The sequence below is a fragment of the Vulpes vulpes genome, unplaced genomic scaffold (assembly GCF_048418805.1).
Source record: "Vulpes vulpes isolate BD-2025 unplaced genomic scaffold, VulVul3 u000000678, whole genome shotgun sequence".
NCBI lineage: Eukaryota > Metazoa > Chordata > Mammalia > Carnivora > Canidae > Vulpes > Vulpes vulpes.
The window spans coordinates 269,704-283,863 of NW_027325803.1; the positions used below are offsets into that span (position 1 = coordinate 269,704).

General features: G+C 39.5%; 1 protein-coding gene across 6 annotated transcripts in view; it reads left to right on the forward strand.

Annotated features, from left to right (window-relative positions):
- Positions 1-14,160, forward strand: part of SIN3A (SIN3 transcription regulator family member A) — a 73,588-nt gene that overhangs the window by 12,273 nt on the left and 47,155 nt on the right. For all 6 annotated transcript variants that reach the window (XM_072746057.1, XM_072746058.1, XM_025986545.2 and 3 more), the window contains 2 exons: positions 8,221-8,442; positions 13,652-13,828. In XM_072746057.1, the coding sequence (XP_072602158.1) occupies positions 8,254-8,442; positions 13,652-13,828 (366 nt within the window). In that variant the 5' untranslated portion in view covers positions 8,221-8,253. The remainder of the gene's footprint in view (positions 1-8,220; positions 8,443-13,651; positions 13,829-14,160) is intronic.

The window sequence follows — 14,160 nt, forward strand, 5'->3', positions numbered from 1 at the left end:
CTTTTTTTTTTTTTTTTTTTAATTTATGATAGTCACACAGAGAGAGAGAGAGAGGCAGAGACACAGGCAGAGGGAGAAGCAGGCTCCATGCACCGGGAGCTTGACGTGGGATTCGATCCCGGGTCTCCAGGATCGCGCCCTGAGCCAAAGGCAGGCGCCAAACCGCTGCGCCACCCAGGGATCCCGCAGAGACAGAATCTTAAGCAGGTTCCACATTCAGCACATAGCCTGAAGGGGGCTCCGTCTTATGACCCTGAGGTCATGATCTGAGCCGAAATTGAGAGTTGAATGCTTAACTGACTGAGCTGCCCAGGTGCCCCTGAAGTTCTTTTCTTTACAATGCTTTCTTTATAGCTGTAGCTAGTTTATCTTCTATTATTTATGCTCAGGCTGTTGTTTTATACCGTTTTCAGTTAATTTATAGAAACCTTGTCACATAAACTAAATGTCCGTATCTTTTAGAACAGGGTTACAGGATGATTTTCTTCTTTCATATTCCTATATTATTAATACTTAAATTTTTTTAACTTTCCATTTTGAAATAATCTTAGACTTCAAAAGAAGTTGCAAAAATAATACAAAGAATTGCCATATAACCTTCACCCAGATTTCCCAAATGTGTCTTACAAAACTGTAGGACAGTGATCTGGGTCATTTTCTGCCTACAGAGTCAGTATCATTAGGACCCACTCTTAGTTTTGAATTTCTTTTTGAGCTGTACTAACTACTTGTAAAGAGTTAATTCATGACTTTTATTTATTGTAGGTCTTTAAAAGAACAATGAGACGGGCACCTGGGTGGCTCAGTCAGTTAAGCATCTGACTCTTGATTTCAGCTCAGGTCATGATCTCAGGGTTATGAGATGAAGCCCCCTCTCCAGGCTCCACACTGATCATGGAGCCTGCTTAAGATTCTCCCTCTTGTCCTCCTCCTCTACACACGCCCCCCAACTCTCTGGTGCTGCTGTTCTCTCTCTTAAAAAAAAAAGAAGAAGAAACAGAGATTATTTACTTACTTTTTAATGGTATAAACTCATTTAGCGGGCAGCTTGGGTGGCTCAGCGGTTTAGCGCCACCTTCTGCCCAGGGCCTGATCCTGGAGATCTGGGATCGAGTCCCACATCAAGCTCCCTGCATGGAGCCTGCTTCTCCCTCTGCTGTGTCTCTGCTTCTCTCTGTCTCTCTGTCTCTCATGAATAAATAAATAAAATCTTAAAAAAAAAACTCATTTAGCTATTAGGGTTATACATGTAAACTATATTGTGGGATCTTAATATTTGTAGTTTTCTTGTAGCTTGAAACATTCTGGTATTTCATCATCCTAGGAATTATTTCATTACTGCTCATCAGTTATTCCCTATTATGTTAAAAAAGACTAAAATAGTAAAAATAGGGAAGAATTATGGCATTGCCCAGAAGGAGACTTCAATGGTAAAATAAATCATCACTATTACACTTCAGTTTTCTTACTGCTTTGCCTGAAGCATTATAGCATCTTTCAAGAAAGTGTACACGAAGTTGGGAGATACCATCTTAAACATTCTGTAAGACATTAGCATCTGGGGAATATGACCATATTTTATACTATTTTTACAACTTTTTTAAGGTTTCAGGAAACATTTGGTAATCCTTAATTTTTTTGCCTCCTGTAATGGCAAAGAGAAGAAAACTAATGGACCCACTAGAGGAGCTACTAGACAAACTACTAGAGGAGCTAGTAGACAAACAGTTCAGCAGACAGCAGCAAACTAGACTGGGGTGATGATGGTAAAATTGACTATAAGCCAGTTTGCAGACTGTGTAGTATGTATGTATGTATTTATTTATTAAAAGCTTTTATTTATTTATTCATGGGAGACCCAAAAGAGAGAGAGAGAGGCAGAGACATAGGCAGAGGGAGAAGCAGGCTCCATGCAGGGAGCCCCATGCGGAACTCGATCCCAGGACTCCAGGAACACACCCTGGGCTGAAGGCAGGTGCTCAACCACTGAGCCACCCAGGCGTCCTGACTATATAGTCTTTAGATGACAATATGATGAATTTTCTCAGAATGAAGAATTTATGCGTGCACCATGTATTTTTGAGGGACGGGTAAGAAAAAATGATGTCCTCATCCAGGTAGCCATTCAGCAAGAAGGACTTCAGAATGAAATATTTCAACATGAATCAGAACCATTTTAATCTGCTAAAAGGGTGTACAATTGTATTCTTTAATCTTTCAGGATGTTTATGCACCAAAATTGACTTGTGAGTGGACACTTGCTAAAGGCGGGTGTACAGAGGTGATTGGAAGGAAACAAGATACAGAAATGAAAAAAACAACATTGGATTGGTCATTCTAATTGGCATTTATTAGCCTAAAACTGAGAATGCCTACAGTTATGGAACAAAGACGATGATTGTTCTCTCCAATAAAATTAAGAATTAAGTTTTCAAAGTATTGTGTTTGGTGATGAAAAAAAAAACTCCAAAGTGATGATAAGCTAGAACTTTACTAGAGATGTATCTGAAATCAAAATATACAGAGTGGCTGTGTTCCAACTTCATGGGTGATAGTTGGTGACGAGTCAGTTGCGTTTTAAAGGATATTGCCTATTTTGGGTATTTATATCTTCAAAACCAGGAAAAAAAAAAACCCAGGGAAATAGAGAATAAAAATTTGGATTTGCAACTTAAATTCTTTTTTAAAAAATTTTATTTTTATTTTAGAGAAATGGGAAAAACAGGGAGATCATCTCAAGCAGACTCCATGCTGAATGTGGAGGCCAGTGAGGAGCCAGGGGCTCAATTCCACAACCCTAAGATCATAACCCCCACTGAAATGAGTCAGTGCTTAACCAAATGAGCCACCCAGGTGTCCCTGCCTTTTTTTTTTTTTTTTTTTTTTTTTTTTTAGGATTTATTCCCTTACTTTAGAGAGAGCGTGCATCTGTGGGCACTTGGGAGTGAGGGGGGAGAGGCGGAAAGCGAGAAATCCAAGCAGACTCTCTTGAGTGCAGAGCCCAACTCAAGGCTTGATCCCACCACCTAGACATCATGATGTAAATTGAAATCCAGAGTCCAGTTCCTAATGGACTGAGCCACCTGGGTGCCCCTAGGCACCCTTGCTATTTAAATTCTTACTAAAGTTTCTAGTAAAGTTTTTCACCAACTTGGTAAATGATAACATTTTTCTGATATACTGAAGGTTCAAGGTAAATCATGTGTTATAAAGAAAGTAGTGATGTGTTTTGGTCAACCAAGATGACTGTTCTGAGCAACCTTGATAAAAAATTGTTGTCATACCACAGTATAATGTAATCCCACCAAAGCTCACAAAAGGTTATGTGCCAAATGGGGTTAGCATTATATTAGAGGTTTCTCAACCTGGCATTATTATATTTTGGCCAAATAATTCTTTGTTGTGGGGATTATCCTGTGCATTGTAGGATGTTTGGGAATTCGTGAGATGCCAGTAGCACTCCTGTCCCCTGACAACCCAAAAATGGCTTCTGACATTGACAGATGTGCCTGGGGGGGGCAAACTCTTGTGATTGAGGCCTACGTCATTAGAAGAATGTAAAGCTGACTCAGGGAGGCATGGGTATCAGGTCTTGTGTTTTAAGAAGAATGGGTTGTTTATTTTGTTTTGTTTAAGATTTTATTTATTTATTTTTAAAGGATTTTATTTATTTGTCAGAGAGCACACAGAGGAGCAGGGGGAGCCGCGAGCAGAGGGAGGAGCAGGCTCCCCGCTGAGTAGGGAGCCCAATGTGAGGCTAGGTCCCAGGACCCTGGGATGATGACCTGAGCCGAAGACAGAATGTTTAACTGACTGAGCCACCAGGCACCCCTAATTTGCGAAATTTAATTTAACTGAAAACATAAGATTCTTTAAAGTTGGGTTTTCCATTTGGATTTTTTTCTTTTTAAAAATATTTTATTTATTCATGAGAGACAGAGAGAGAGAGAGAGACAGGCAGAGAGAGAAGCAGGCTCCATGCAGGGAGCCTGACATGGGACTCGATCCTGGGACCCCAGGATCACACCCTGAGATGAAGGCAGATCACTTTGCCACTCGGGTGTCCCACCATTTGGACTTTAATAATCATGGAGAACTGTCTAGATTTCTAGGAGGCCAACTTTTTACTGTGATGAAAGACATTTTAGGTTGTAGAACTAGAAAATTTGTTTTTATATTTATCATTGTGAAAAGGTTAGCTTTTACCTCTGCCCTTCTAAGATTTGTCTAAGTGTGACACGTTGGCTTGCCAGCTGTTTGCCCTATTCCAGAAGACTGTCCTGCAATATCCGAATTATCCTGCTCTGCTTGCTTTATTTGGGAATTATGATTTCTTTGCATGATGATTTGGAGCTATTCCCACTTTTTATTCTAACACAAGGCCAGATGACTTTTTAGTGTTCTGCTGCCATTGTTTGTTCACATTAGTCTTTCTTCACTAGTTTCTGTCCCTCAGAGTGCTTTTTTTCTTGTTTAAATTCTGTCTTCATAGACTAGAGTTCTGATAACAGTGTAAACTCCAAATCTGAAGCAGTCGGAGACCATAGTGGCAGATGAAAATCATGTCAGCTGAAAGCAGGGCTTGAAAGTAGCTTTGTGTCTGATTCTTGTGGCTCCATTATTTGGCATTCAAATACTTTATAGTTTGGAATTTCACTGTACCTCTCTGCAAGCAGGATACTATTGTCTGTCCAGTATTTCTACTCCAGATTGGTCATGCATTCCAAGGAGAGAGTCTAGCTTCTTGCCATGTGACTTTGAACAGGTCACTTAATTTCTTTTGAGTATCAGTTTCCCCTCTAAATAGTGTTCTGGGTGTGCCCACCTGACAGGTCTGTTGGGAAGAGCACACTGATTTATAGCAGTCCTGATTGGAAGACTTGGTTGTTGTAGGGCAGGAAATCTGTCCTATTCAGTGCTGGACCCCCAGCACAAAGCACAGGGTCTGGCTTGTATAGATCCTTGGGAATTATTTGTGGAATAAATGAATTGGCAAAGACTATTATGGCAAAGGCTCATTGTCACCTGCAATTCCAAAGTTACTGTAATATTTTAATCTCATCCTGTGTAACCCTTATGCCCTAATTTCATTCCTAATTTTCAAGATGTAACCAGACATTTACCTTCTCTGTAGAGTTTTTTTCCAGTATACACATTTTCTACTCTTTACCAAATTTTTTTTTTCTCTTTACCAAATTTGTAGTACTTGTACCACTCATGAGCTGGTTTGTATTGTTAGCCTTTTCTCCCAACATTTTATTAAGAACAATTTCAAAATATACAGCAAAGTTGATAGAATTTTATAGTGAACACCCATATATATATATATATATATACACACAAGATTTTACATTACCGTTTTATTTTAGTAGTATTATTTTTAAAGATTTTATTTTATTTATTCGTGTGAGACACACACAGAGAGAGAGAGAGAGGCAGAGACACAGGCAGAAGAAGCAGGCTCCATGCAGGGAGCCCGATGTGGGACTTGATCCTGGGACTCCAGGATCAGGCCTTGGGCCAGAGGCTGGTGCTAAACCTCTGGCCACCCAGAGATCCCTACATTACCATTTTAATAGTACTTGCTTTATGTATCCATTCCTCCATCCAAACTAATTTCTCGATGTATTTCAAAGTAAATTTTTAGTACACTTTCACTGAAGTCCTTGAGCATGCGTATCCTTAACTAGAGTTCAGTATTTGTTTATAGCTTTTTCCTTCTGGTGCAAAATTTATAGCGAGATGCACAAATCTTAAGAGTACATTGTGTGTGGGTGTTGAAATCACACTGTATTTACTCTGTAGCTTGTTCTTTTCACTTAATAGAATGTTTTGCAGGGTTTTCTTTATAGGGAACCCCAATCTTTCTAATTGCTGTATAGTTTTCCCAATATGGATATATCAATTTCATTCAGTTATTGATAGACATTTAGATTTTTCATACTTTGCTGCAGTAAATATACTTGGCAGATATAAAGGATAGACACCTAGAAGTGGAATTTCTAGATGAAAGGGTATGCCCATTTTAAATTTAAAAATTTAATGGATGCCACAAATTGCCAACCACATAGTCTATACCAATTAAAACTTCTTTTCAGTAGTATTTTCCTATACCCTCACGCCACACTCAGTATCATCATTCTCTCTTAATTTTTGCCTGTTGCTTTGGGGATATCATTTTACTTTATATTTCTCTGATTACTAGTGAGGCTATATACAGTCTCCCCAAGTAGTTTTTGTAGGACACCACCTTTATATCTACTCTCTGAATATTTGCTAATTGAAAGAGTGAATGCTGCCAAAGCCTTCCTGCTCTGTTGGGTTGAGACTGAAAGGATGAATGAGCTAAGTGTGGGAGAGGTTAAAGATAGCTGAGGTTGCTCATTGCATGTGTGTCTTAAGTAAAAGTAAAGTTTTCTTCTCCCTTTATTTCTTCTTCTGTGAGAGGTCGGAGATACTGAGGTGGTTAAGAATTCGGGCTCTGGAGGCAGATTTAGTGGATCGATATTCCAGCTTTGCCTATTAGCTGTGCAGCCTTGGGCAGTTTACTTTATCCTCGTATTTCAGTTTCTTCAAAATAGAGAATAACACCACCTTATAGGGTTGTTGTGGGGATTATAATAATATTTATAAATTGTGTAGAATGGTGCTTGCAATTTATTATATGCTAACTATTATTATATTAACCATTACTCTTGTTCTTTCCCTTCTGCATGGTCAGTATTTGAGTGTGTGTGATATGTTAGCACTGTGCGGAATGCAGACAAAGTGGAAAGAGACCCTGCCTTGAAGAAGCTTTAGATGTTGGAAAAGCCCTAAAAAGACCAGACTGGATTCCTAGCCAGAATATTACTAGACTTTTTGCATCCTGCAGGAAAGAAAATGTTCCTTCATAGAGGAATATTATTAATAAGGGATTCTGGAATCTCCTTAGTGTTTTTTTTTTTTTTTTTAAGATTTATTTATTTATTTATTCATGAGAGACACAGAAAGGCAGGCAGAGACACAGGCAGAGGGAGAAGCAGGCTCCATGCAGGGAGCCCGATGTGGGACTTGATCCCAGATCCTGGAATTCCGCCCTGAGCCGCAGACGGACGCCCAATCGCTGAGCTACCCAGGCGTCCCAATCTCCTTAGTGTTAAGGAATATTAAGAGTCAAAAGTATCCTAAAAATGATCTTTTCCGACCTTCTCATTTTATAGTTGGAGAAACAAACTCACAAAGAATGAGGAAGTTGTTAGCAAGTCTAGAACCATTGTCCTCTTACTCCTAGCCTATTACTCTTTCATGATACCATTTAATTGTTGAAACAATTGATATGGGATCCCTGGGATCCCTGGGTGGCTCAGCGGTTTAGCGCCTGCCTTCAGCCCAGGGCGTGATCCTGGGGTCCCGGGGTCGAGTCCCATGGCCCGTGTTGGGCTCCCTGCGTGGAGCCTGCGTCTCCCTCTGCCTGCGTCTCTGCCTCTCTCTCCCTCTCTCTCTGTGTGTCTCTCCTGAATAAATAACTAAAAATCTTTAAAAACATATTTTAAAAAAAGAAACAATTGATATTTTAAAAATTAGACCACAATGATAGTACTAGGTTTTGAGAGGAGTTAGGAAGAAGCCTTGACTGTTTTTGTAAGCATGCGAATATGTAATGAATGTTAGGAATGATGGCATTTGAAGAGAAAACTAGAGAATAAGAAAAAGAAAGGTGTATTTTCTTGTTTTTACTTTAATTAAAAAAATTTTTTTTATTTTAAAATTTTCTTTTAAAGATTTATTTATTCATGAGCGACACACAGAGAGAGGGGGAGAGGCAGAGACACAGGCAGAGGGAGAAGCAGGCTCCATGCAGGGAGCCCGATGTGGGACTCGATCCCGGGACCCCAGGGTCACGCCCTGAGCCAAAGGCAGACGCTTAGCCACTGAACCACACGGGTGTCCCATATTTTCTTGTTTTTAAATTGGAGGTTATTTTTCAATCCTGTAGTCCCAAGTTAATTCAGACCATGTTTTTATTTAAACTTCAGTCGTTCAGTTATGATATGCTTTCCACTGTGGGGGCTGTGTGTACAAGCATCCACTTAAACTAGCCAGTGATCATATCCAGGATGAAGTAGATATTCGGTCTGGGAGTTGAGCTTCTAGTAAATGCACGCAACTGGTCCTAAATTGTACACATCACATTGCAGTGTGGACTGGTTTGCATGTTGATGCTTTTGGTTTCTGCAGGTTTTGTGGTGCATCCCTGAGCATGAACGCAGAATGAAGCGACGTTTGGATGACCAGGAGTCACCGGTGTATGCGGCCCAGCAGCGTCGGATCCCTGGTAGCACAGAGGCTTTTCCTCACCAGCACCGGGTGCTTGCCCCTGCCCCTCCTGTGTATGAAGCAGTGTCTGAGACCATGCAGTCAGCTACGGGAATTCAGTACTCTGTGACACCCAGCTATCAGGTACGCTGGAGCCCAGCAAGGGACTTGGTGTAAAGGAGGATCATGGTGATTTTGTCCAATTAAAAAAAAGTTGTATTAAGCATCCAGTTAGATATAAAATTATATTTATGAAATATCCATAAGTAAGATATAACAAATAACAGAAACAATGTATACTTGTGTGCTCACTGCGCAGGTTTTTAATTCTTTGTTATCTTTTAATTATTTCTATTTTATTTATTTATTTATTTATTTATTTATTTATTTTTATAATATATATATTTTTTAAATTTTATTTATTTATGATAGTCATACAGAGAGAAAGAGAGAGAGGCAGAGACACAGGCAGAGGGAGAAGCAGGCTCCATGCGCCGGGAGCCTGATGTGGGATTCGATCCCGGGTCTCCAGGATCGCGCCCTGGGCCAAAGGCAGGCGCCAAACCGCTGCGCCACCCAGGGATCCCTAATTATTTCTATTTTAAAAATGTTTTTAAGTAATCTCTACACCCAGTGTGGGTCTCAGACTCACAGCCCTGAGATCAGGAGTCATGTGGTCCACTGACTGAGCCAGCCAGATGCCCCTAAATCATTTTGTTTATACCTCTAGACAATAAAATTGTTTAGTTTGGGTATTTTTGAACTTTTATGTAAATGAAAACATGTATTTTTATTCTTTTTTATTTTAAATTTTTATTCTTTTAAAGGATTTTATACATGTGAGTGTGTTTGTATGTAATCTCTATATCAAAAATAGGTCTGGAACTCAACCTTGAGATCGAGTCACGTGCTCCACTGAGCCGAGTCAGCCAGGTGCCCCTTCAAGATTTTATTTTTAAGTAATCTCCATACCTACCTTGGGGCTCAAATTTACAGTCCTGAGATCAAGAGTCATATGCTCTACCCATTGAGCCAGCAAGCCACCCACCCCTGTATTTTTTTCTTTAACTCACTTTTTTTCACTCATTGCAGTTCCCAAGACTTACCCATATTCTTGTGTATAAATAATTGAGTCAATTCCACTCTTTTATGAATTATATGAGTATATCCTGTTTACTTATCCATTTTTCTGTTGCTGCACGTTCAGGCTATTACCACATTTTTCACTGTTGTAAAGGTGCTGTGTGACTATTTTTAGGTATTTCTCCTATTGCAGTGGTACAATGGCAGTCCGTGACAAGATAAGCTTGCACCAGAATTTAAATCAATGTGCTACTTTTTTTATAATCAAAACAGTCTTGCCATGGGGAAATGGAGGCAGCTGAATTAAACAGTGTGCTTATTATTAGTGAAACAGAGTTGGTTTACAATCTGGTGCAAACTCCTTATCTTCTTATAGACCACTCAGCAGGTTTGGGCACATGAGGAAGAGTTTTTCGGATATCTAGGAGAGGGTTGCTGGGTCATAGGGTGTGTGTGTGACATCATTGCCTTTAGTAGGTAATGTCAGATTGTTTTTCAGAGTTGTACCAGTTTACATTTCCACCGCATTGTGTATTCCTGTTGTTCCAGTGCTGATCTTTCATCTTTTCCGTTTACTGTTTTGTAGAAATTGAAGAAATGTGTTTTTTGCCCTTATTATTTATGAAAGTAAATATCACCATGTTTTTGGCTTTGTTTTGTTTTTTTATTTTTATTTTTTTAAAGATTTTATTTATTTATTCATGAGAGATGGCAGTGAGAGAGAGGCAGAGACACAGAGGGAGAAGCAGGCCCCATGCAGGGAGCCTGATGTGGGACTTGATCCCAGGTCCCCAGGATCAGGCCCTGGGCTAAAGGCAGCACTAAACCGCTGAGCCACCAGGGCTGCCCTTTGTTTTGTTTTAAATGATATAAGATGACTTCTTTCTCTGACCCTTCAGACTTTAACCCACTTGTGCATTTCTTGGGTATCTGTATTTACCTGCCTACCTATCTAGATACACTTCTCTTTTTATGTAATTTGAATGATACAGTGTATACTGTTCTCCTGTTGGTTCTTTTCACCTAATACATAGTGGGCCACTTTTCACCTGAATACTACGTAAGTGTAGGTCTACATAATCTTTAAAACATCACTGCATTTATAATATTCCATTCTAGGTCAGTTTGAACCATGATTTATATAAGTGGTCTGGAGAGGCCTTCTTCAACCTAACTTGTTAAGTGACTTTTTTTTTTTTTTTAAGATTTTATTTATTCATAGAGACACACAGAGAGAGGGAGAGAGAGAGAGAGAGAGAGAGGCAGAGACACAGGCAGAAGGAGAAGCAGGCTCCATGCAGGGAGCCTGCTGTGGGACTCGATCCCGGGTCTCCAGGATCATGCCCTGGACTGAAGGCGGCGCTAAACCGCTGAGCCACGTGGGCTGCCCTGTTAGTGACACTTAAAAGGTAGGGCTTGTACCAGGAACATACATTGGTGTAATCTTTCTTGAGAACAATTTGACAGTTTGCGGCAGATTTATTTTATTTTATTTTTTTAAGATTTAATTTATTCATGAGAGACACACAGAGAGAGGCAGACACAGGCAGAGGCAGGCTCCCTGAGAGGAGCCTAATGTGGGACTCGATCCCAGGACCCTGAGATCACGACCTGAGCCAAAGGCAGACGCTTAACCAATGAGCCACCCAGGTGCCCCTGTGGCAGATTTATTAATTACTTTTTGACTTAGCAATTCCATAAATCCATAAATTTCTCAGAATTTATTAGAAGAAAACAAAAGGGAAATCCAGGGGAAGTAGGAGATGGTGATTCCTTAGGTGTCATTCTTAGGAGTCCTTTTAGAAGCAGTACCAAGCCCTCCTATGGGGCTGAGGGCCACAGTCATAGGACTGCTACAAACTGAATCTTTAAATTAGATCTTGGAAAAAAGTAAGGCTCCTTGTTTTCCTTCGGTGATTACTTTTATTTGAACAGATTGATGACTTTCCTATACCTGGGTTAGTTGCATCTATATTAGAAGCTGTAATACAAAATATAAAAGCTCATATAAAACCTGTCATCTCAAGTGTTTACAAGTTCCAGTTAAGCCTTTTAAAAAACTTCAAAACATGCATGTTGGAATATAGAAGCTCAGAATAATAATAACCCTTCTTGCTAGAGGTATATTAGAGCTTTTAGAACTGTCTAAATAGTTTCTTTTTACTCCTAATATGTAACTATTGTTTGGGTAGGTTTGTAAGTAATTGTCTATTTCCCACCCTCCCCTATAAATTTGTGGAGACTTGAAAAAAAAAAAACTTACCCTCTCTTATGTTGTAGTATACAACTTCCATTATTTAGATGAAGTCTCATGTTATTTAGTCTTTTTATTTGACTTGGCAAATCAAGTATATTGTCCTTAGTTGTTTTACTTTTTTTTTTTTTTTTTAATTTTTATTTATTTATTTATTTATGATAGTCACACACAGAGAGAGAGAGAGAGTCAGAGACACAGGCAGAGGGAGAAGCAGGCTCCATGCACCGGGAGCCTGACGTGGGATTCGATCCCGGGTCTCCAGGATCGCGCCCTGGGCCAAAGGCAGGCGCCCAACCGCTGCGCCACCCAGGGATCCCCTGTCCTTAGTTGTTTTCTGTGGTGATTAACAGTTCTGAAATAGGAAAATTTAAAAAAAGCTTTGGAAATTTCATGTAGCATTTTTTTTTGTAATAGAAATGGAAGGAAAGGATCTTGTGCTTTATTTCACTCTAAGTTTATAAGAGGATGAGAAAAAACATAGAAGATAATTATGTTTGAGGCCAAACCACTAACAATTTGGAAGAAAGTTTTGTTTAGCAAATAAAGATAAGCAAAATAAACAAATATGGATAGAAGTAGAAAATAAGGGTCATAAGCAAAATAAAAATCTTCTCTAATCCCACCACAAGCTAAATTGCTAACATTTTGCTGTATATTTGTTACCTAAGGTTTAAAATATTTTTTTGATTTATAGATACTGCTTTGTAATGTGCTTTCTAAAAAAATTTAGAAGTTTAAATCCGTATGTAACACATGAATGCATTCAGCTTACAGATGGTGAACGTATTATTTTTTAATTTTATTTTTTTAAAGATTTTATTTATTCATGAGACACACAGAGAGAGAGAGGCAGAGACACAGGCAGAGGGAGAAGCAGGCTCCCTGCAGGGAGCCCGACTCAGGACTCGATCCCGGGACCCCGAGGTCACGCCCTGGACTGAAGGCGGCGCTAAACCGCTGAGCCACCCTGGCTGCCCAATTGTGAACATATTGTTAAAATACATGCATCTATATCAGTGCTATTCCAAGTGTGGTCCACAGATGGCTGATGTGTATACTTTCTTATTAATCTATAATGACCTTGAGTATAGAAAATGAGAATATTTAGAAACTTATAGTGATTTGGACATGGACATAGTAATTTTGTCATATATCTCTAAAATGTGAGAATGGAAATTATGGGCTTACATATTTTTCATTTCACTTCTCTAGTAATTCATTTTTATCGTATCTTATAAAAGTAGCGGCCCATGATGGATTGGAATTTAAGAAAAAAAATAAAAACGTGTCCTTTGCCGTAGATAGTTTGAGAAGTGTTGAGCCATATAGTTTTCAATAGTGGCAGAGAATTCTGTTGTAATATGGGTGAGTTATAATTTATTTCACCAGTTCCCTTTGTGGGAAATTTGGGTTTCTGAATACAGATGGTCCTGAACTTAGGATGGTTTGACTTCCAATTTTTCAACTTTATGATAACACAAAAGTGATGTACACTAAAAACCATACTTGGAATTTTGAATCTGGATCTTTTCTCAGGCTAGCAGTATGAAGTACTGTACTCTCCTCTGATGCTGGGCGGTAGCAGCCGCAGCTCCTGGTCAGCCACAGGATTACGAGGGTAAACAACTGATAGATACCCTTATGCCATTCCATTCTGTTTTTCTCTTTTTGTATAGTTTTTAGCATATTACATGAGATATTTAACACTTTCTTGTAAAATAGGCTTTGTGTAAGATGATTTTGCCCAACTGTGGCTACGCTAAGTGTTCTGAGCACATTTAGGGTAGGCTAGGCTGAGCTATGATGTTTGTGAGGGTAGCTGTATTAAATGCATTTTCAACTTAGGGTATTTTCAGCCTAAAATGGATTTATCAGGATGTAACCCCATTGTAAGTCAAGGAAGATTCGTAATTCTCTGTGTGTGTGCAAAGATACGCATGCATGTATTTTAGATGAATCTGGGGAAGAATGCAGAAGCCTTGAAGTTTCTTGTCTGCATTTTGTCCACCCCAGGTTTCAGCAGTGCCACAGAGCTCTGGCAGTCACGGGCCCACCATCGCAGCGGTTCATAGCAGTCATCATCACCCAGCAGCTGTGCAGCCCCACGGAGGCCAGGTGGTCCAGAGTCATGCTCATCCTGCCCCACCAGTTGCACCAGTGCAGGGACAGCAGCAATTTCAGAGGCTTAAGGTGATATTCAGCTCCTCTTCTTTCATTGAGAAGTTTTCTCTCTCAGCAGGAAGCATTGGCTTCAGCCTATTCATAGTGGCATTATAACTTTTAACATACTAGACTAGGGATTGAATCCTAAGAAGTTTTACTTTGTTTTTGTTTTGAAACCTACTTAGATTTCCCCTCTTACTGTCCGTGCCTGATCCAGAGAATACATTCAGGAAATGTTTTTGGAATGCATGAATGCATGGTACTCAGACGTGTCAGGATAGCAGGACTGTTTCCATACGAAATAAAGGCCTTTTTTTTTTTTGATGCCTCCTATTGAACTCTTAGTTCTTAGCATGGCA